This window comes from Artemia franciscana, chromosome 20 (assembly GCF_032884065.1).
Source record: "Artemia franciscana chromosome 20, ASM3288406v1, whole genome shotgun sequence".
Lineage (NCBI taxonomy): Eukaryota > Metazoa > Arthropoda > Branchiopoda > Anostraca > Artemiidae > Artemia > Artemia franciscana.
Genome location: NC_088882.1, coordinates 6,030,966 through 6,054,714, shown reverse-complemented (window position 1 = coordinate 6,054,714; position 23,749 = coordinate 6,030,966). Strand labels below are relative to the sequence as shown.

At 35.8% G+C, this 23,749-nt stretch overlaps 1 protein-coding gene across 3 annotated transcripts in view; it reads left to right on the top strand.

Annotated features, from left to right (window-relative positions):
* LOC136040363 (transcription factor Sox-9-B-like) overlaps positions 1-23,749 on the top strand; it is a 67,725-nt gene that overhangs the window by 31,403 nt on the left and 12,573 nt on the right. For all 3 annotated transcript variants that reach the window (XM_065724615.1, XM_065724616.1, XM_065724617.1), the window contains exons 3-4: positions 6,916-7,079; positions 16,438-16,510. In XM_065724615.1, coding sequence (XP_065580687.1) covers positions 6,916-7,079; positions 16,438-16,510 — 237 coding nt within the window. The remainder of the gene's footprint in view (positions 1-6,915; positions 7,080-16,437; positions 16,511-23,749) is intronic.

Here is a 23,749-nt window from a genome sequence, read left to right as displayed (position 1 = left end):
ACTATCCATTTGACTAGGGCTATTTCTAGGGAGGGTGGTAGCCGGGGAAAATAAATTACTGCACCTTCTTTTCCACTTATGCTTAAGTATAAAAGAGCCCCAACTTTGGCATTCCCCAGCCACGGTGGTCACCCGCCATGGCACCAGGGGCAGCTGCACTTAATTTCTTTTTTATGAAGAGATGGCATTATAAGATCAGTTAATTTGTGAAATTTTCGCAATTCCTTAACCATATAGCCTACTTAATATTTTAAGAAAATTTAGGCCCAATATCTATTTCAAGTAACCCTAAAAGAATATCTTATTCCGTAACAAGCTACTTTATTTGACTATGGATTTGATTTGACATGTATGAGGTTGAATAATCCAGTTGTTGTTTTACAGAATTTGGGTGAATTTTATCTAAAAAAGCGTGTAGCATAACTATGATTAATAACGTTTTAAATATTTGTCTTTAGTGTGAAAAACAAAGTAATCTGAGTTGTCATTCCGAATCACATCCAAGAAAAGTTGATTATTATTTTATTTGCTGGAAAGCTCATTGGAACTTGATTGGCATTTTATTTCTATTGGTTCAAAAGGGATCACAAATTTTATTTGATTGTAACTCATTTTTAATTTTAATTCAGGGTCACCGATTAAAGGGAGGAGCAGGGTTCTTCCCTGCTCACAGGAGCGTTCGACCTAGATTTTTGTCCGTCCTAGCTAATAGAAATAATTCTTTTTATCTTCTTCGACAGAAATTAAAAAAAGTGCCCCCTCTCCCGAATTTTTAAAAATCTCTTTTTTTTACATTTTCAATAAAAAAAACTGAAAAAATTCTTGTCTCTTTCCCCTATATTTTCGTGCTCTGATGCCCTTGTTTTCATTTAGTGCTTTGCATGTTCTAGAAGAAAAACTGTTTTATATTCTTTTCTTTTGTTTTTATTGTCACAAATAAATTACCCTTAAGTCTTGATTAACTAGTTAGCTAAAAGACGATCATAAATAAACGATAGTCTCGGTGAATAAAACAGTAATGAATGATAAAATAAATTAATGGTATATCTCGATTAACTAGTTGGCTAAAAGATGAACATAAAGAAACGGTAATCTCGGTAAAAAAAATAAAATAGTAATACACGATAAAATGAATTAACGGCAAATCTCGATTAACTAATTAGCTAATAGTTGAACATACCACCTTCTTTTTTTTTCTTTTTTACATATCACCTAAAGTTCATTTTAATGCCAATTTCAAATGTACCAATCATTATCTTTGCAAACGTACCCCAGCCCCCTTAAGGGTCTAGATATAGACCTAGGCTATATAACTCTCTCTCTCCCTCTCTCTCTTTCTCTCTCTCTCTCTCTCTCTCTCTCTCTCTCTCTCTCTCTCTCTCTCTCTCTCTCTCTCTCTCTCTCTCTCTCTCTCTCTCTCTCTCTCTCTCTCTCTCTCGAGCTTTGGTTCCACTTTGAGAAATCACGTACACCAGGCTACGCGTGCTAAGCATTACGGAAGTTTGCCAAGCGTGGTGGAAAATGTTCAAAGTGAGGTAGTAACTGTTCCATGCGTGGCAGAAATGTGCACCACCCGCAGCGTCCTTAAATATAAGCCAGGTGGCGGAGAGTGGGTGCACCTTGGTTCTGTATGTAGCAGAAAACGTGAACTATGGGTGTGAACCTCATTTTTCCGTATATCAGGTGAAGATGCTCCTCTAATAAAAATTTTTTCGCTTCCTAACGCCAAGAAACAACAAGCGCTGTATATATCAATACTTTTTTCTTGAAGACCACACATTGAAAAAAAATGATTATGTGTTTTGTCCACTGATAAATTTTATATTGATCAAGGTTCTTTTTTATAGAACATTTTATCTTTGATGAACATTATGGCAAGAATCTAATCATAAAAAGTCTTGAAATTCCAATTCCAAGAATTTCACGAAGTCTTATTCTGAATTCAATTTTTGCACTGTGATGTATATTTTGTAAAGATAATGACCATGAATATCTTTTTGAGCAAGTGATCATTCCGGGAACCACAGATACCAGGGGACGTGTGCCAAGTGTGGTGAAAACAAGCTAGGCCTAGCAGAACCCAACCAAGTACTGCGTGGACTTTGCCAAGCTTGGCGGAAGTGTGCCACTCATGGTAGAGCTGTGCGGCATACTTGCACTCAAAGATGTATAATATGTGACATAAAGTGGGCACCCATTTTTTAGTAAAGTAACCAAAAACGGATGTTGCAGCAGCAGAAGTCACATTAGTGCAAATGTGCTTGAGCTAGACAAAATTTAATGGACACAGATACCGGTTCATAGCCAGCACACATACGTAGACCCTTGGTAGTATAAGTTTGTATATTTTTGAGGGAAAGCTGTATGATGCTCTAAAGTACCAAGAAATCAAAATATAATATTAACCTGTCCCTCCACTCTAGATCAATCTTAGATCTATTCATACCTGAAAACTGCGATTTTCAAAGTTTTTTTACCGTTTTAAAATTATGGATTTTGTAAAATTATGGATATTACAACATTATTGTCGATTTCACAGAGAGAAAGAACAACATGTAATAAGTTTCTTGAACAAGAAATAAAAAAATATAACAAGTTTCTCGAAGACATAAATCAAGATATAATAAAATTTCCGGAAGAAATAATCCTCATGCAACAAGTTTCACGAACAAAAATCAACATACGTCATATTTCACGAAGAAAAATAAATATTTGACAAATTTCAAATAAATCAGCATGCAATAAGTTTCACGCAGAAAAAAATCAGCAAACATTACGTTTCACGAACAAAAGATCAGCATGCAACAAGTTTCACGAACAAAAAAAACAAACAAAATGCAATATATTTCACGTTGCTAGGGGGCCCCTCGTTGGAATTGCTCGCTACGGGCCCCCCGTGGAGTTGACTTCCAGGTTCTCTCGAGTGGAATTGGCTGCTAGAGCCCTTTTGGAATTACTCGCTAGGGTTCTCTGGTTGAATTGATTGCTAGGAGCCAGGTGGAATTGCTCACTATGGTCCTGTGTCTTGAAAATTCCTCACTAACGGTTCCTGAAGTTTTCTGCTGGCCGTCATGGGTCTTTTAAAAGAAAAACGATCTATTATGTAACATCTAAACCCTATTGCATAACAACCATAGAAATCCTGATTTGGTGGGGCCCTGAGGTTTTTTTCCTGGCCCTCATATGTTTAAAAAAAACACTCTAATATACTACAATCAAACCCTATGATGTAAGATCAAAGGAAATCCTGATTTGGCGGGTCCTAAAGGTTTCTCTCTACACCCTTAGATTTTTGAAACACTCTAAGAAACTATGACGTAACAATCAAGGAAATAAGAATTTGGTGGGTGTCCTGAAGGTTTTTTCTAGGCCTTGTGGGTTTTTAAACATTCTCTATTATATAAAACCCAAACCCTATTACGTAAAAACCATAGATATTCTGAATTGGCGGCTTTCTGAAGGTTTTTTAAACAGCCTTAGGTTTTAATCACAGAAATCAAGGGAATCCTAATTTGGTAGGGGCTCACAGGTTTTTTTAACACTTAAAAAACTATGATGTGACACCCCAACCCTATTACATAAAAACCAAAGTAAACTCTCCCTATTAGGTAATTAATACCTGCAACTTGAAGAAAACATTCCCTATGACGTAACATGGACCTGTGTCTTGCCCCGAGGGAATCGCCGTTAAACCTTCTTTGTCATTCTAAGTCATTAAAGGAAGAAAAGACTAGTGGCTATGGGCGAGTTTAAACCTCCCTCACTACTTTTGTTTTAGCTTATTTTTTGCTGTTTTTTGCAGTTTTAGAATTATGGATTTTTAGAACATTACCACTATTCGTCAGTCTTGCTGTACTGAATCGTGAAAATAAACAAGCGCAACAATAGAAAGCTACAGCCTCTTAAGAGGCTTGGTGTCATGTGTTTTAGCTTATTTCTCGCTGATTTTTCACAAACCTACCAAAACTTGAGTTACTATATATGAAGATATCTTTCATTAAAAACTAAGTTCATGATTTATTCTAGCCTTTTAGGATGTATATAATTGTGGGAGTTTCCAATTAACAACAAACAATCAGAATTCACATTAACTGCCTCTTAAGCTTTAAAACTTTGTTTTTCGTCAGAAAAAAAATGGTGTTGCGATGTAAGGCAAATACTTCGATACAAAGTATGTAGAAGTAAAAGGCGTAACAGTAAACTAAACAACCCTAGCATAAAACACAGTAAGAAGTCTTACGCTTGGAATGTGAAAGGCCCTTAATGTTGGCGACTTTCGACCTTAAGTTGATTCCGCTGGTACAATATGACAGCCCGATTTTAGAAAAGAAATGAAACTATTGACAACTAAACATACTGTAAAAATTAGGGGATAGGGTGGCACCAATAAGTCTCCCTGAGCAAGCACAGCTACAGCTCTCAAAGAGTATCACTGTTATATATTGTTTATTGGCATGGAAATTTCCATCGCAAAGTTCAGCTGCAGAAATTAAAAGGGGGCTGACTAAAGTTTGTTTAAGTTTAACTTTGCTGCACACTCACGCAAATTAAGAGTGTGCTTAGAAAAGAAAAGAAGCTGATGACAACTGAACATACAGTAAAAATTACGGGGTAGGGTGGCACCAATAAGTCTCCCTGAGCAAGTACAGCTACAACCCTTGAAGAGTATCACTGTTATATATTGTTTATTGGCATGGAAATTTCCATCGCAAAGTTCAGCTGCAGAAATTAAAAGGGGGCTGACTAAAGTTTGTTTAAGTTTAACTTTGCTGCACACTCACGCAAATTAAGAGTGTGCTTAGAAAAGAAAAGAAGCTGATGACAACTGAACATACAGTAAAAATTACGGGGTAGGGTGGCACCAATAAGTCTCCCTGAGCAAGTACAGCTACAACCCTTGAAGAGTATCACTGTTATATATTGTTTATTGGCATGGAAATTTCCATCGCAAAGTTCAGCTGCAGAAATTAAAAGGGGGCTGACTAAAGTTTGTTTAAGTTTAACTTTGCTGCACACTCACGCAAATTAAGAGTGTGCTTAGAAAAGAATAGAAGCTGATGACAACTGAACATACAGTAAAAATTACGGGGTAGGGTGGCACCAATAAGTCTCCCTGAGCAAGTACAGCTACAACCCTTGAAGAGTATCACTGTTATATATTGTTTATTAGCAGGGAAATTTCCATCGCAAAGTTCAACTGCAGAAATTAAAAGGGCACTGAATAAAGTTTGTTTAAGCTTAACTTTGCTGCACACTCACGCAAATTAAGAGTGTGTTTAGAAAAGAAACGAAGCTAATGACAACTGAACATACAGTAAAAATTAGGGGGTAGGGTGGCACCAATAAGTCTCCCTGAGCAAGTACACCTACAACCCTTGAAGAGTATCACTGTTATATATTGTTTATTAGCATGGAAATTTCCATCGCAAAGTTCAACTGCAGAAATTAAAAGGGCACTGAATAAAGTTTGTTTAATCTTAACTTTGCTGCACACTCACGCAAATTAAGAGTGTGCTTAGAAAAGAAACGAAGCTGATGACAACTGAACATACAGTAAAAATTACGGGGTAGGGTGGCACCAATAAGTCTCCCTGAGCAAGTACAGCTACAACCCTTGAAGAGTATCACTGTTATATATTGTTTATTAGCATGGAAATTTCCGTCGCAAAGTTCAACTGCAGAAATTAAAAGGGGGCTGAGTAAAGTTTGTTTAAGTTTAACTTTGCTGCACACTCACGCAAATTAAGAGTGTGTTTAGAAAAGAAACGAAGCTAATGACAACTGAACATACAGTAAAAATTAGGGGGTAGGGTGGCACCAATAAGTCTCCCTGAGCAAGTACAGCTACAACCCTTGAAGAGTATCACTGTTATATATTGTTTATTAGCATGGAAATTTCCATCGCAAAGTTCAACTGCAGAAATTAAAAGGGGGCTGAGTAAAGTTTGTTTAAGTTTAACTTTGCTACACACTCACGCAAATTTAGAGTGTGTTTAGAAAAGAAACGAAGCTAATGACAACTGAACATACAGTAAAAATTAGGGGGTAGGGTGGCACCAATAAGTCTCCCTGAGCAAGTACAGCTACAACCCTTGAAGAGTATCACTGTTATATATTGTTTATTAGCATGGAAATTTCCATCGCAAATTTTGTTACTTTCGTCCCAAAATAAATTTAATTTTAATTAACAAAAAAGCTCAAATTCCCTAGAGTCACTGCTATATATAAATTTTGCAAGAACATGCATAGCAGATCAAACCATGAACAAAACCTAGTTTCAGGAAGAGGGGAACAAGTTCGGCTGTAGAAATTAAAAGGGCGCTGAATAAAGTTTGTTTAAACTTAAATTTGCTGCACACTCGCTCAAATTAAGCAAATTCTATCTACTGATTTATTTATTTTATTGTTTTTAGTTGGTTCAATTTGGTTTGAGCTATTTAAATTTATTCTGGTTCAGTTTCATTGAGTTTAATTTACTGACAGTTTCTCGAATTAAGCAAGTTCTATCTGTTGGTTCAATCTACTTTGTCTCTGCTCGTTCAATTTGGTTGAATTTATTTGAATTTTGTTCAGTTTACTTCAATTTGAAAAGTTTACTTAAATTCAGTCTTTTCAGACTTATTACCCACTCCATCGAACCCAGCAAATTCTATTAGTTTAACAGGTCCAAATTCTTCTACCCGTCTTGATTCTCAAGACGGGTAGAACTGTTAGAACAGAAAAAAAATTCAAACGTTTAGAACTGTCCTAACAGAAGAAAATCGGAAACGATTTTTGTTCAAATTTATTATTATTCTGTAAAGTTTTAATTGTTTAGCATAAGGCCTTTTGCATTATTACATCCGATTTGAAAATTTCTCTAAATGGTCTTCTGGAAGGGAACTTTTTGCAATAACTTATCAGGTTTATTTGCAGAGTTCTGAGTGAAGAGGAAAAAGCCCCTTTCATGAAGCAAGCAGAGAAGCTGCGAGAGCTGCACAAAAAGGAACATCCGAATTACAAATATCAGCCACGCCGTCGAAAGACTGCAAAGGGGTCAGAAGAGGAAAAATCCTGCAAGGAATCTAAATTCTCCAGCGGTAAGTTATTCTTTTTATCTTTTTTTTGTAATGTGTGAGCAAGTCGAAAGACTGCAAAGGGGTCAGAAGAGGGAAAATCCTGTAAGGAATTGAAATTCTCCAGCGGTAAGTTATTCTTTTTATCTTTTTTTTTGTAATATGTGAGCAAGTCGAAAGACTGCAAAAGGGTCAGAAGAGGAAAAATCCTGTAAAGAATCTAAATTCTCAAGCGGTAAGTTATTCTTTTTATCTTTTTTGTAATTTTTGAGCAAGCTTTAAACATTTTCTCAATAAGCATAACAAATAGGTCTTTACCTCCTTTAATCTTAGCTAAGCGGTTAGTACGCTGAACCTACAACCCTATCAAACAGTTCGTGGTAACGAACTGTAGAAGGAGCGTCCCGGCTCAATAGCAACCGAAACGCTAAAAAATGGAAATTTGATACCAATAGTTACATCATAAGAATTGCATTTTAATGCTGATTTTAAATATATAAGTTTCATCAAGATTAGTCTTACTCATCAAAAGTTACGAGCCTGAGAAAATTTGCCTCATTTCAGAAAACAGGGGGAAACACCCTCTAAAAGTCATACGATCTTAACAAAAATCACACCATCAGATTCAGCGTATCAGAGAGCTTTGCTATAGAAGTTTGAAGCTCCGATCTACAATTAAACACAAAAAAATTAGTTTTTTAAACCGAAAGTAAGGAGCGACATTAAAACTTAAAACGAACAGAAATTACTCCGTATATGAAATTGGTTGTCCCCTCCACAATCCCTCGCTCTTTACGCTAAAGCTTTTAATTGTTTTAAAAAGCAGAATTGTGGCAAAGAGTCAAACTTTAGCGTAAAGAGCGAGGGATTGCGGATGGTACAACCCATTTCATATACGGAGTAATTTCTGTTCGTTTTAAGTTTTAATGTCGCTCCTTACTTTCGGTTTAAAAACTATTTTTTTTTATTTAATTTCTGAACGTTTTTGAATTAATGCATTTTTGATTTTGGCTCTCTGCACATAAATTATTAAAATGATATTTTCATATTAATTCTTTTTTGGCTAAATGGCTTTCTCTTAGTTATCAGACGATTTTGAGAAATAAGGGGTGGGGAAGGAGGCCTAGTTGCCCTCCAATTTTTCGGTTACTTAAAAACGCAACTAGACCTTTTAATTTTTTACAAACGCTTTTATTAGTAAAGAATATACGAAACTTAAGAATTAACTTACGTAATAAACTTTTATATTCTTACATTTTTATTATGTATACGAGGGGGTTTGTCCCCTCGTTAATACCTCGCTCTTTACACTAAATCTTAAGTTTTGTCCCAATTCTTTAAGAATGACCCCGGAATCAGAAAGGCCGTAGAATAAATAGTTGAAATTACTAAAAATACTTTAGCTTAAAGAGCAAGGTATTTATCTTCTCCTAAATGCCTCGCTCTTTATGCTAAAACATTTTTAAAACCCCTCATATGCTTAATAGTCTCTGTTCGTTTTAAGTTTTAATGCTACTCCTTACTTTCAGTTGAAAAAACTTTTTTATGTTTATTTTTTCATTGTTTTTTTATATATTAATGCTAGGAAATCCCACGTCCTTTTCATTGAATTTCTCTTCCCCCAAGACATATTCCTCTAAGGTAAGATCCTCCCGCATAGCCCCCTCTCCTCAACCCCACCCCCAAACCAAAAAAAATCCCTTGAAAACGTCTCTACACTTCCCAATAACCATTACTGTATGTAAACACTGGACAAAGTTTGTAACTTGCAGCCCCTCCCCCAGGGACTTTGGGGGAGTGAGTCATTCCAAAGACATAGTTCTTATGATTTTCGACCATGCGGAACAAAATGGCTATCTCAAAATTTTGATCCGTTGACTTTGCGAAAAAATGAGCGTGGGAGGGGGTCTAGGTGCCCTCCAATTTTTTTGGTCACTTAAAAAGGGCACTAGAACTTTTTATTTCTATTAGAATAAGCCCTCTTGCGAGATTCTAGGACCACTTGGTCGATACGATGACCCCTGGAAAAAAACACAAAAAAACAAACAAATAAACACGCAACCGTGATCTGTCTTCTGGCAAAAAATACGAAATTCCACATTTTTGTAGATAGGAGCTTGAAATTTTCGCTGTAGGGTTTTCTGATACGCTGAATGCGATGGTGTGATTTTCGTTAAGATTCTTTGACTTTTAGGGTGTTTCCCCATATTTTCCAAAATAAGGCAAATTTCCTCAGGCTCGTAACTTTTGATGACAAGGATTAAATTTGATGAAACTTATATATTTAGAATCAGCATGAAAATTCGATTCTTTTGATGTATCTTCTAGCATCAACATTCCATTTTTTAGAGTTCCGTTTACTATTGAGCCGGGTCGCTCCTTACTACAGTTCGTTACCACGAACTGTTTGAAAATGTGGAATTTCGCATTTTTTTTTGCCAGAGGACAAATCACGGATGCGTGTTTATTTGTTTTTTTTCTTTTCCCCAGGGGTCTTCGTATCGATCAAGTGGTCCCAGAATATCACAAGAGGGCTCATTCTAACGGAAATGAAAAGTTCTAGTGCCCTTTTTAAGTGACCTAAAAAATTAGAGGGCACCTGGGCCGCCTCCCACTCTCGTTTTTTCTAAAGTCAACGGACGAAAATTTTGAGATAGCCAGTTTGTTCAACATAGTCGAAAACCATAATAACTATGTCTTTGGGGATCACTTACTCCCTACAGTCCCCGGGGAGGGGCTGCAAGTTACAAACTTTGACCAGTGTTTACGTACGGTGATGGTTATTGGGAAGTGCACAGACGTTTTCAGGGGGATTTTTTGGTTTGGGGGGGAGGTTGAGGGGAGGGGGCCTTGTAGGATGATCTTCCCTTGGAGGGATATGTCATGGGGGAAGAGAAATTCAACGAAAAGGGCGCAGGATTTTGTAGCATTACTATAAAAAAACAATGAGAAAATAAACATGAAAAAGTTTTTTCAATTGAAAGTAAGGATTAGCATTAAAACTTAAAACGAACAGATATTATTATGAAAATTAGGGGTTCTTCTCATCCTAAATACTTGCTCTGTATGCTGAAGTATTTTTAGTAATTTCCACTATTTGTTCTACGGCCTGTCGGATTCAGGGGTCATTCTTAAAGAACTGGGACAAAAAAAAAAGCTTTAGCTTAAAGAGCGAGGTATTATCGAGGGGACGCCCCCCCCCCTCATATACATAATAAAAATGTAAGAATATAGAAGTTTGTTACGTAATTTATTTCTTAAGTTACGTATATTTTTTCTAATAAAAATGTTCGTTAAAAGTTCTAGTTGCCTTTTTAAGTAACCGAAAAATTGGAGGGCAATTACGCCTCGAAAGAATATACGAAAGAATATACAGTGACTCAAGATCAAGTAATGGGATTACTCTTGAACGATTAGCTTCCTTAATGAGGTTTCTAGCTTTATTATAAACCTTGGAAAGTGGTTTTAACAATGAAGGAAAGGTTGATATCCATACTATTGGACAGTAAGAAACGTAAGATCGGATCAAGCATTGAAAAAGGATTTCCAAAATTGATCCAGGGAAAACATGTTTAAGTTTCCTTAAAATACCGCGACTCCTTCATATCTTCATTTTCATTAAATCAATGTGACGTTTGAAAGACAAGTTTTCATCAACAAGAATGCCCAAAAAACGAAAATATCAAACAGTTCGTGGTAACGAACTGTAGTAAGGAGCAACCCGGCTCAACAGTAACCGAAACTCTAAAAAACGGAATTTTGATGCCAATAGTTACATCAAAAGAATCGCAGTAAGGAGCGACCCGGCTCAATAGTAACCGAAACGCAAAAAATGGAATTTTGATACCAATAGTTACATAAAAGAATTGCATTTTAATGCTTTTATTTATTTACTGTTAAAAAAGTAGAATTGAGAGAAAGAGTCAAACTTTAGCGTAAAGAGCGTTGCGCTGAGGAGGGAACAGTTCCTTTCATATCCGTAGTAATTTCTGTTCGTTTTAAGTTTTAATGTTGCAACTTACTTTCAGTTAAAAAACTAGTTATTTTTAGAAAACTAGTTATAACTAGTTAAAACGATCTTTAGATCTATGAATTATCCCATTGTTGGCAATGTCTTAGGCGTTTGATTTTACATGCCTATAACATTGTGAAGTATCAAGCGCCTTATTACCCACTTCCATTAAACACTTACTCTATGACTTAATGACGGATTTTATTAGCCCCTCAAACCTCAGTTGTTTAGTTTTTTTCCTGTTTTATAATATAGCCCAGTCATATAGGTATATTTTTTATTGCAAGTCTAGTCCTCTTCCAGATATTTTATGATTTTAAGCGGAAAAAACTTAGATTTGACAAAAGCTATTGGCGGTAGGTGCGGACCAGCGGGACCTCTTGACCTGAGACCAGCCACATCGTCATCATCAAAATTCTTTTATTGTAATTTCTAGATATTTTTTTTTTTTTTTATTTGCAGGCAAGAAAAATTGACTCTTCCAAAAAAATTGACTCTTCCCTGTCCCTCTTCCAAAAAAATGCGTATGTACTTTATTTACTTACTATCATTGGACATTAGCTGTCTATCTTCATTTTTTTTCTTTATTTTTGTGAAAATCATTTCAATGTATTTTTAATTGGGGACGTAATTTCGTCAAAATCCTGGGGGGAGGGGGGGGAGTTGAAGCCAATTCTCCCAAATCAAGTGAAAATGACTACAAAAAAAAATAGGTTGTTTGGTACCATAAAGGTACTATTTAGTATTTTAAAAATACTATAAAGGTACATTATAGTACTATGAAAAGTAACTTATAGTACTATAAAAGTGACAAAACTGATCTGTTTCTGTCGATGCTTGAATTAGGCATGTTTCGACAAGATTTTGGAAATACCTAACTTTCAGCAGGGGAGCAAGCTGGGGTCTGAGGGGAGGGGCAAATATAGGTCTGGGGGGCAGTTGCCCCTTTACTATAGTAAACTACGCCTCTGTTCAGATACGTGTAAAAATAATCTCCCGAATTTATTGGCCGCTGTATTGTATCTCTGAGAACAAAAATTAAAAATTATGAAAACTTATAGAAATAACAAATTGAAAGAATAAATAAATATCTTACAAGTAAAATATCCAAGGTTGGTCTAGCCTTGGGAAAAAAAGCAAAAAAAAAACATCCTAACTTAATGGCTCTGAAGAATGTGCAGGTTGAATTTTTCCATTCGTTCATTTTAAGTTTTTCCTGTCCAAGACAATGTGAAAAAATTGCTAAAAAAAAGTTTTATGGTATGTTATGGCCGTTTTAGAGAAAAATAAAAATAAAATCACCTTAAATACAAGGGCATAGTTTTCATTTTCATTAGCTGAAGCTCTTCTACATATTTTTTAAAAGCCCATTAGTGTTTGTTATGGCCGTTTTATGGTACGGTATGGCCGTTTTAGGGAACAATAAAATAGAATCACCTCAAATGCGTAGGCATACTTTTCATTTTTTTCCTAATTTAATACAAACAGCATTAGCTGAAGCTCTTCTACATATTTTTCAAAAGCCCATTAGTGTTTGGTATGTCCGTTTTAGTGTATGGTATGGCCGTTTTAGAGAATAATAGAAATAAAAACATCTTAAATGCATAGGCATAGTTTTCATTTTTTTTTCCTAATTTAGTAAAACCAGCATTAGCTGAAGCTCTTCTACATATTTTTCAAAAGCCCATTAGTGTTTGGTATGTCCGTTTTAGTGTATGGTATGGCCGTTTTAGAGAATAATAGAAATAAAAACATCTTAAATGCATAGGCATACTTTTCATTTTTTTCCTAATTTAATACAAACAGCATTAGCTGAAGCTCTTCTACATATTTTTCAAAAGCCCATTAGTGTTTGGTATGTCCGTTTTAGTGTATGGTATGGCCGTTTTAGAGAATAATAGAAATAAAAACATCTTAAATGCATAGGCATACTTTTCATTGTTTTTCCTAATTTAATAAAACCAGCATTAGCTGAAGCTCTTCTACATATTTTTCAAAAGCCCTTTAGTGTTTGGTATGGCCGTTTTATGGTACGGTATGGCCGTTTTAGAGAACGAAAAATATAATCACCTTAAATGCATAGGCATACTTTTCATTTTTTTTTCTAACTTAATAAAACCAGCATTAGCTGAAGCTCTTCTACATATTTTTCAAAAGCCCATTAGTGTTTGGTATGTCCGTTTTAGTGTATGGTATGGCCGTTTTAGAGAATAATAGAAATAAAAACATCTTAAATGCATAGGCATACTTTTCATTTTTTTCCTAATTTAATAAAACCATCATTAGCTGAAGCTCTTCTACATATTTTTCAAAAGCCCTTTAGTGTTTGGTATGGCCGTTTTATGGTACGGTATGGCCGTTTTAGAGAACGAAAAATATAATCACCTTAAATGCATAGGCATACTTTTCATTTTTTTTCTAATTTAATAAAACCAGCATTAGCTGAAGCTCTTCTACATATTTTTCAAAAGCCCTTTAGTGTTTGGTATGGCCGTTTTATGGTACGGTATGGCCGTTTTAGAGAACGAAAAATATAATCACCTTAAATGCATAGGCATACTTTTCATTTTTTTTCTAATTTAATAAAACCAGCATTAGCTGAAGCTCTTCTACATATTTTTCAAAAGCCCATTAGTGTTTGGTATGGCCGTTTTATGGTATGGTATGGCCGTTTAAAGAACAATAAAAATGAAATCACCTTAAATGCAAAGGCAAACATTTTTCATTTTTTTTTCATTACTTAATGAAACCAACATTAGCTGAAACTCTTCTAAATATTTTTCAAAAGCTCATTAGTGTTTGGTATGGCCGTTTTATGGTATGGTATGGCCGTTTAAAGAACAATAAAAATGAAATCACCTTAAATGCAAAGGCATACTTTTCATTTTTTTTCATAACTTAATGAAACCAACATTAGCTGAAACTCTTCTAAATATTTTTCAAAAGCTCATTAGTGTTTGGTATGGCCGTTTTATGGTATGGTATGGCCGTTTAAAGAACAATAAAAATGAAATCACCTTAAATGCAAAGGCATACTTTTCATTTTTTTTTTCATAACTTAATGAAACCAACATTAGCTGAAGCTCTTCTACATATTTTTCAAAAGCCCATTAGTGTTTGGTATGGCCGTTTTATGGTATGGTATGGCCGTTTAAAGAACAATAAAAATGAAATCACCTTAAATGCAAAGGCATACTTTTCATTTTTTTTTCATAACTTAATGAAACCAACAATAGCTGAAGCTCTTCTACATATTTTTCAAAAGCCCATTAGTGTTTGGTATGGCCGTTTTATGGTATGGTATGGCCGTTTAAAGAACAATAAAAATGAAATCACCTTAAATGCAAAGGCATACATTTTTCATTTTTTTTTTCATAACTTAATGAAACCAACATTACCTGAAACTCTTCTAAATATTTTCAAAAACTCATTAGTGGTTCACCGTTTTATAACTCGCTTCAACCAGACTACTATCATCTTAGTCAAAGAGCATGGATAACTCGCAAAAGTCAGGAGTTAACGTCGACAAAATAAAGTGCCACTGCCATCTAGCGCTTGGCAACGCTTTGCATTTTATAGTAATACTAAGAAAAATATTTAGACTAAGACTATTTAGAATTAACTAAGAAAAATTAAGTGTTTAATCTCAGTTCCTAGCAGGAAAGTGATCAAAAATTTGGAAAAAATGCCAAGTTTTTCCAAAAGCTAGATGGTGTTGATGGTTTTTTCCAATACTAGTACTAGCTACTGCTCTGGTAAGCTGCCCGTATTCTTTGATCTTTTTTACATAGATGGAATTCAAATTTCTATCATTTCATCTATCACCCATTTCATAACCTTTTAACATTTTATTTTTAGTTGTTGTTTAAATGACAAGTGTCTCTTTCCCTCCTTAAAAGGCCATGGAGCCTTTATGGGAATTAGTACTACGTATTTATTTTCTGCTTAATCGTGTATGAAGAAATTTTGTCTTATTCATCCCTGAATAATTTTCACCTCCTAAAACTATTAGTTAAGAAAGAATTTTAGTGGCGACTGGTGTCACATTGAAAACAAATACAACCAGGAAAGTAAGCAAAAATAAGTAAAAATATAGAGCACTAAACAAGACGTAACTTTATTTTGAAGTGTTTTTTTTTTTTTGCTTTGGGAGGTGTCAAATTCAGCTGAGTTGTTTTGCGTATTTATTTTCACTGTTTATCGTAACAATACTGACACAAACGTTGTTAAAATATTTTTATATTAATTAACTTATATTGCTTAAAATATTTTTATTTTTCTCCCCTCTCGTTTTAAGAGAAACCCTGGTAGCGTGGCGTCGGTGTATTTCACCCTTTCATGATTTTTCCAACAAAAACCCTGCTCGCCAACAGCACTCCAGGGTGAAGAGTGGCGTCCTTCGATAAAATTATAGCCTAGTGAAAAAAGACAGCACAGCACTGGACTATTATATTAGCGGATAATTCTTAACGGATAACGGATAATTCTTCTACGTTTTGTTTGTTTCGGTAGTCTAGTGAAAAAGCCTAGTGAAAGACAGCATTGCACTGAACTATTATATTAACGGATTATCGGATAATTCTTCTACGTTTTGTTTCTTTCGGTACCAGGCAATAAATCCAGAACTTTTTGAAGGCTAAAAGGTAGAAAATGATAGTTTTCTGTTATAAACAGATCCAATATGTATCCTTTTCAAAAACTTTTCGCGCGCAATACCTAGTGTTTTATTTCCCTTTCCTTTCACCTTTAATAGGCTGCCACCGCCGCTGCCACCGCCGCTGCAACTACGATTTGACAACATTTTTTCTTTAAACTTAATATAATTCTCTATCCAAAATTTCCAAACCAAATCTAACATTAACTAAAACCTACATGGAATCAGCAGCCCGAGTACCGCTATTTATTGGTAGATCGCGGTACCACATTTTTAATTAAAAAAAAATCGTAAAATTTCGGTATATATATATATATATATATATATATATATATATATATATATATATATATATATATATATATATATATATATATATATATATATATATATATTCAGATTAAAAAAAAGGAAAAAATTCGTTAGATCTCGAGATAAATCCGTATGTATAGAAAGACTGGACTACGACTTCCGATGTTGCACGAATTGGTTGAGTTAATTAAATTTAATTAGATTTAAAGTCAATTTAATTTTCAATAACAACCTCAGTTGTCATTCTGACCGACACTTCCAGTATTAAAAATATTTTGAATAATACCTTTTGATTTGTAGTTGTCATAAATGTAATTTTTTAAGTGTTTTCTATAATCTCTAATTTATATGAGAAACAAGATTTAAAAAAATGTCCGCAATAACAATTTTCTTTTCTTTTCCAGGAGAAAGGACAAAAGTCGCTGTCTCGTTTCCACAAAACGCAGTACCATTCCCCCAACGACCTCCAAATTACAGGTAAGTGTTCAGAGCTTATTGAAATTTTAAAGCCTTTAGAGGTCATAACGGTCGTTAGGGGCCATAATAAATACAAGTTTTTGTCTGATGTTTTTCTAGACAAGGTGGCACTGAATGACAGTCTCAGCTACAGATGGGGTGATTCATGTCAGTTTTAACTTTTAAATTCCCCCCAGCTTTCATTTGACTTTTACTTTTCAAACTTATTTATTCTTATAAACTATTTTAAAAATGGCATCCATCCAAGGCACAGATTAGATTAACTGGCCATTAGTTCTGATTAGATTAACTGGTCAGTTTCTGTAGTCCTTTATCATGTAGTGTGTAGTACTTGACGGGGCCATGGAGGAGGGGGCATATATATCTAGGGCTACGTCTTAATCTGTCCCTTGGACAAAAAATCTCAGAACAATAGCCAAAAACCGATTACCTTTTCTCAAGTCTTCAATTATTTCACCATTGAATTGTAAGTTATAGGTTATGTCAGCATTTAATAGAATGCCACTCGAAATAACACTGAGGTTCTCAAAAGGCAACCAAGAGAGATAAAACTGTACAAAAACTCGAATTTTCATTCGAGGTTCTCAAAAGTCTTCCGTTCTTGAGGAGCCACTAGTACCTCTTAGCAAACGTTGGCCAAAGGGTTTATTGATGTGGCTGCAGACAAAAGTCTCATCTAAAATTTCATTGGTATTTTCATTTATCTGTTATATTTTATATGGTGAATTCCACTATATTGGTGAGTTTCAGTGCAAATTATGCTCTGGTCTTGAGAAGCCATAGGGGTTATCAGCCCTGCTGATGTTAATTTCTGTTCGTTTTGAGCTCGAATCGGCTATTTATTGTAATTTCTGTTCGTTTTGAGTTTCATTTATTTATTGATAGGGGTTTGTGGCAGTCTTATCCTTGGAAGATTATTTGACTTTGTTTCTGCTCATTTTTGGACTAATGGAGCGCTTTGCTTTTCTTTGACAAACTGATTTTGTGGAAAAAGTTTTTTTTATAATTTTTGTTCGTTTTTTAATGGCTCTTCTCTTTTTTAACATCTCTTCTGTTTTTATGGCACTTGGTATTAACCAAGTGACATATAGCAATCGCAAATTCTGTCGGTCTGTCGGTCCCGGTTTTGCTACTTTAGGCACTTCCAGGTAAGCTAGGACGATGAAATTTGGCAGGCGTATCAGGGACCAAACCAGATTAAATTAGAAATAGTCGTTTTCCAGATTTGACCATCTGGGAGGAGTGCGGGGCCCGTTAATTCGGAAAAAATATGAAAATTGAAGTATTTTTAACTTACGAACGGTTGATCAGATCTAAATGAAATTTGATGTTTGGAAGGATATCGTGATTCAGAGCTGTTATTTTAAATCCCTACCGGATCTGGTGACATTTGGGGGCGAGTTGGGAGGGGGAAACCTAAAGCTTGGAAAACACTTAGAGTGGAGGGGTCGGGATGAAACTTGGTGAGAGAAATAAGCACAAGTCCTAGATACATGATTGACATAACCGGAACGGATCCGCTCTCTTTGAGGTAGTTGGGGGGGGGTTAATTCTGAAAATTAGAAAAAATGAGGTATTTTTAACTTACGAACGGGTGATCGGATCTCAATGAAATTTGATATTTAGAAGAATATCGTGTCTCAGAGCTCTTATTTTAAATCCCGACCGGATCTGGTGACATTGGGGGGGTTGGAGGGAGAAACCTAAAAACTTGGAAAACATTTAGATTGGAGGGATGGAAAAAAATTAGAAAAAATTAGGTATTTTTAACTTACGAACGGGTGATCGGATACCAATGAAATTTGATATTTAGAAGGGTATCGTGTCTCAAAGCTCTTATTTTAAGTCCCGACCGGATATGGTGACATTGGGGGGATTTTGGGGTGGGGGAACCGAAAATCATGGAAAACGCTTAGATTGGAGGGATCGAGATGGAACTTCGTGGGAAAAATAAACAGAAGTCTTAGATACGTGATTTAAATAATTGGAACGGATCCACTCTATTTGGGGAGGGGGGGTTAATTCTGAAAAATTAGAAAAAATGAAGTATTTTTAACTTACGAAGGAGAGTTCGGATCTTCAGAAAACTTCATATTTAGAAGGAACTCGTGACTCAGATCTCTTATTTTAAATCTCAACCGGATCCAGCGTAATTGGGGGGGGGGGCAGTTGAGGGGAACCGGAAATCTTAGAAAATACTTAAAGCGGTGAGATCAGGATGAAGCTGGATGGGAAGAATGAGAACCTGTCTAAGACACGTGATTGATATAATCGGACCGGATCTGCTCTCTTTGGTGGAGTTGGGGGGTGGGGGGGCTAATTTTGAAAATTGAGGTATTTTTAACTTACGAAAGGGTGACCAGATCTTAATGAAATGATATTTAGAAGGATCTTGGGCTTTAAAGGTCTAATTTTAAATTGCGACCAGATCCTGTGACATTGGGGGGGGGGGGGGTGGAGGGGGAAACCGGAATTCTTGGAAAACGTGAAAATTGGGGTATTTTTATTTTACGAATAGGTGATCGGATCTTAATGAAATTTTATATTTAGAAGAAATTCATGTCTCAGAGCTCTTATTTCAAATCCCGACCAGATCTTTTGACATTGGGGGGAGTTGGAGGGGGAAATATTGGAAAACACTTAGATGGAGGAATCGGGATGAAGCTTGGTGGATAGAATAAGCAAATATCCTTGATACGTGATTGACGGAACCGTGATGGATTCGCTCTCTTTGGGGGAGTTGGGGGGAGGGTTTCATTGATTTGGCGAGTTTGGTATTCTGTACGTGCTAGGACGATGAAAATTGGTGGGCGTGTCAGGGAGCTGCACAAATTGACTTGATAAAGTCGCTTTCCAGGATTCGACCATCTAGAGGGCTAAAGGGAGAGGAAAAATTATAAAAAATTAGGTATTTATTACATACGAGTGGGTGATAGGATCTTAATGAATTTTGATATTTAGAAGGACATCGTGACTCAGAGCTCTTATTTTAAATCCTGACCGGTATTAAGCCTCTTATTTTCATTTTAAATCAATCTATTGATTCATAGAATTTCGCTAGAGCTCATACCATATGATCTCTTGGCTCTTAGCTCTTCTTGCCTCGTCACAAGTGCCATACGAGCTCTTAGCTCTTGTTTTATATAAAAATCCATAATTTGGGTTGCTACCTGAATGTTGGAGAGATCTTTTCAGCAATATTTAATCCCGACACAAACAGCATCTTTTAAATTTAACTTTATAAATCCTGAAGTTGGCCTTAAAAATAAAACTATATCGTTCCCAAAAGCTTCTATCTACGCTCTTTAATAGCCTGGACACGCACTCTTTGTTTAAATAGTAGAAGCAGTAATAATAGAAGCCCCAGAAATACCAACTTAATACCCTCAGTCGTTCTCGATATATTGCTGAGGTGTCTTATTGGTAACCATAAACAAAATGTCTTTTGATTTAGTTTAAAGCAACATTTAGTTATGCTAAATGTTGTTCTCCCTCTTATTCCCCCACGAAAGGCTCCATGGCAAGAGATACAAGGGGTATACTAAAAATACAATATAAGCAACAACAGAAACAGAGAACAATAGCCAAATAATACATACGGTGAAAAAGAGAACATACCTGAGACCTGGGAGTCAAACAGTCCGTGGTAATGAACTGTAGTAAAGAGCGACCCGGCTCAATAGTAACCAAAATTCTAAAAAGTGGAATTTTATACGAATAGCTGCATCAAAAGAATCGCATTTTAATGTTGATTTCAAATATATAGGTTTCATCGAGTTTAGTCTTACCCATCAAAAGTTACAATCCTGAGAAAATTTGTGTTATTTTAGAAATTAGGGGGAAACACCCCCTAAAAGTCATAAAATCTTAACGAAAATCCCATTATCAGATTCAGCGTATCAGAGAACCCTACTGTAGAAGTTTCAAGCTCCTATCTACAAAAATGTGAAATTTTGTATTTTTTGCCAGAAGGCAGATCACGGATGCGTGTTTATTTGATTGTTTGTTTTTTTTTCCCCAGGGGTGATCGTATCAACCCAGTTGTCCTAGAATGTTGCAAGAGGACTCATTCTAACGGGAATGAAAAGTTCTAGTGCCCTTTTTGAGTGACTAAAAAAATTGGAGGGCACCTAGGCCCCCTCCCACGCTAATTATTTTTCCGAAGTCAATGGATCAAAATTCTGAGATAGCCATTTTATTCAACTTAGTCGAAAAACCTTATAACTATGTCTTTGGGGACGAATTACTCCCTCACAGTCCCCGTGGGAGTGGCTACAAGTTACAAACTTTGACCAGTGCTTTACATACAGTAATGGTTATTGGGAAGTGTACAGGCGTTTTCAGGAGGATTTTTGGTTAGGGGGAGGGGTTGAGAAGTGGGGGATGTTAGAGACATGTTACACTCTTTTGAAAACCTGCATGCAGACGGAGTTTTGTGATTCAGTTCACCTCCATTCATTGTTTACACTTACAAAGGACACTGAAACTTCTGACTTCCAATCAAATAACCTCCATCCGAATCAAAGCCTACGTGATTACTCGTTCCATAAATCTTTTATGCCCCGGGGCATAATTTACAACCCTTGCCCATGGGCTCTGGGAGATTTTTTTCACTCTAAAGACATGGTTATATGATCCATGGACTATTGGTAACAAAATGATTATCTCACAATTTAGTTTGAATGCGTTTTGGGAAAAGAGGATGTCAGAGAGGAGGGAGTTTGACTCATAAAATATACACTAGAACATCTGATTTCCAATCAAATAAGCCCATTCTGGAACTTTACAGACATCCCTTTCCATGAAAACCTTATATGCCCTCGGGGCGTAACTTACGACCCTTGCACTGGGGGCTGGGTGGGAGGGGTGTCATCCTCAAAGAATATAAGCTCCAGACCTTTCAACTACGCTGAGCAAAATGGCCACCTCAAAATTTAGATTAGAAGTGTTTTGAGAATTGATGGGCAGGGGGGGGATGTTGCCCCCAAATCGCTAATGACTATTAAAAAGAGCACTGGCCCTTTTTAATTTCTAATAGAATGAGTCTTTTCGAAGTTTCTATAACAATAAATGACCATTTCAGAATTTCTGTCAGATACATTTCGGGAAAATACGCGGTGTGGGGAGGGTTATACACCCTCCAGTCAATCTGAATCTTAAAAAAGACACTAAAAATTCTGATTGCTAATCCAATGAACCTCCTCTGAATTTCATGCGATCACCCTTTCCATATAAACCATATATGCGCCCAGGGCACAACTTATAACTCTTACCCCGAGGGCAGTGGAGAGGGAGGGGGTTGTCATCCTCAAAGACATAATTCCCAGACCTTTCAACTATGTTGAACAAAATGACTATCTCAAAATTTTGCTTTGATGTATTTAGGGAAATGGTGGTCGTGGGAGGGGATAGTTGCCCTCCAATCACTTTCGACTATTTAAAAGGGCACTAAACTCTTCAATTTCCAATAGAATGAGCCTTTTTCGAAGTTTCTACGATAAGAAAGACCATTTCAAAATGTCTATCTGGTACATTTCGGAAAATAAGAAGTGTGTGGGGGAAGAGTTATCCTCCCTCACATCACTCTGGATCTGAAAAAGAGTATTAGAACTTCCTATTATTAATCTAATAAGCCTCCTCCAAAGTTTATACCATCACCCTTTCTATATAAACCTTATATGCCTCAGGGCATAACTTACAACCCTTGCCCTGAAGACTGTAGGGGGAGGGTTTGTCATCCTTAACGACGTAAATTCCAAACCTTTCAATTGCATTTTAACTATTAAAAAGGACACTAGCCCTTTCAATTTCCAATCGAATGAGCCCTTTTGGAAGTTTCTGCGACAGTTACTTTGATACGAAGTGCCCTGGTAGAAAAAAAAAAAAAAAAAAAAAAACGCAAAAAAACATTGTGCCCAGATCACTCTTTACTTAGGCAAGCTCTTTGCTTGCCTATGATTTACCTCAGCCTTTCTTAACACGAGTAAAAATCTGTACTGACTCGACTTCCCTTAATGCCCCATAAAAATGTAACCGGTTGCCTTTGGTTGTTTTCCAGCCAACTAGTCATATCTTGTAATTTTTCTATCCTGCATTTTAAATCATTCTCTTTACGATTATTCTCAAATATTTATGCAAAATCCCAGGGGCTAAAGTCTCACAAGACCTAATTGAAGATTGTTTTTAATGCAGATATTTCGATAACAAAGTGTTGCGTTTATTTTATTTATATATTTTTTTTCTTTTTTTTTTTTTTTTACTAAATAGAAATTTGAAAATCAAAATTGTCCAGCCGTCAAAATGATGGGAAAACTTGCTGCAGCGTAAGATCCAAAAATTGATTCAAAGAAGTCCACAGATACTCATCATGCCACAGATAATCACAGATCATGCCACAAATAATCACAGATCACAGATCATGCCACAAAGAAGGCCACAGATAATCGGATATTAAAAAACAAAGGCCAAATAATCAGAAAAAGCCGCCAAGATACAAGAATATTCACCGTCCTTCCGTTTTTTCATTGCAATTTAGAACATTCAGCTAATTATATTGGTGAAAGGACCCCCACAGCTGTACAATGAATCCAGATACGTAGGCAGAAGGTTTCCCTTCCCCCTCCCTCCCGTGAAAGTTGAAGCTTTCCTGAATTTTTGAGCACTTCTATTTTAGATTATCAAATATTCTTGTCACCCCCTCCCGCCAAAATTCTCCAATATCCCACGTACGTGCCTGAATAAATCCCAAGATTTAGGCATAAAATATTTTTATTTTAAGTAGCAAACTTTCTCCTCAAGGAGAAACCCTAAGACCCGAAAACCCTTCCCTAAAACCCAAGATATTTGCGTCCAAGCACGTCCCTTCACATCTTCCTAGAATCATTTACTGAACCTTTGAACAAAACTAATTCTTTGTATTGCTGTCAATATTGAAACATTGTTTAAAAGTTCAATATTTACACAACAGAAGTTTGATATCATTATCAACATCCAAGAGTAATATGTCTGAATTGAGTACTTTTTGATTAATCAGCTCCCAATTTCTGCTGACCTAGATGCCAAAGTCTTCATCAGTAAGGGAAAAATACCCATATGCACTTTTTTCCAAAGTCACAAGACTCGATTTTTCGTAATCTGCACATTCTAAATGGAAAACACAATAAGTATCATTTATTATTTATCAATGTAGTAGGCTTTGGATTGACGTGCCGCTATTTGCATAAGCAAGTATTGCTTTTC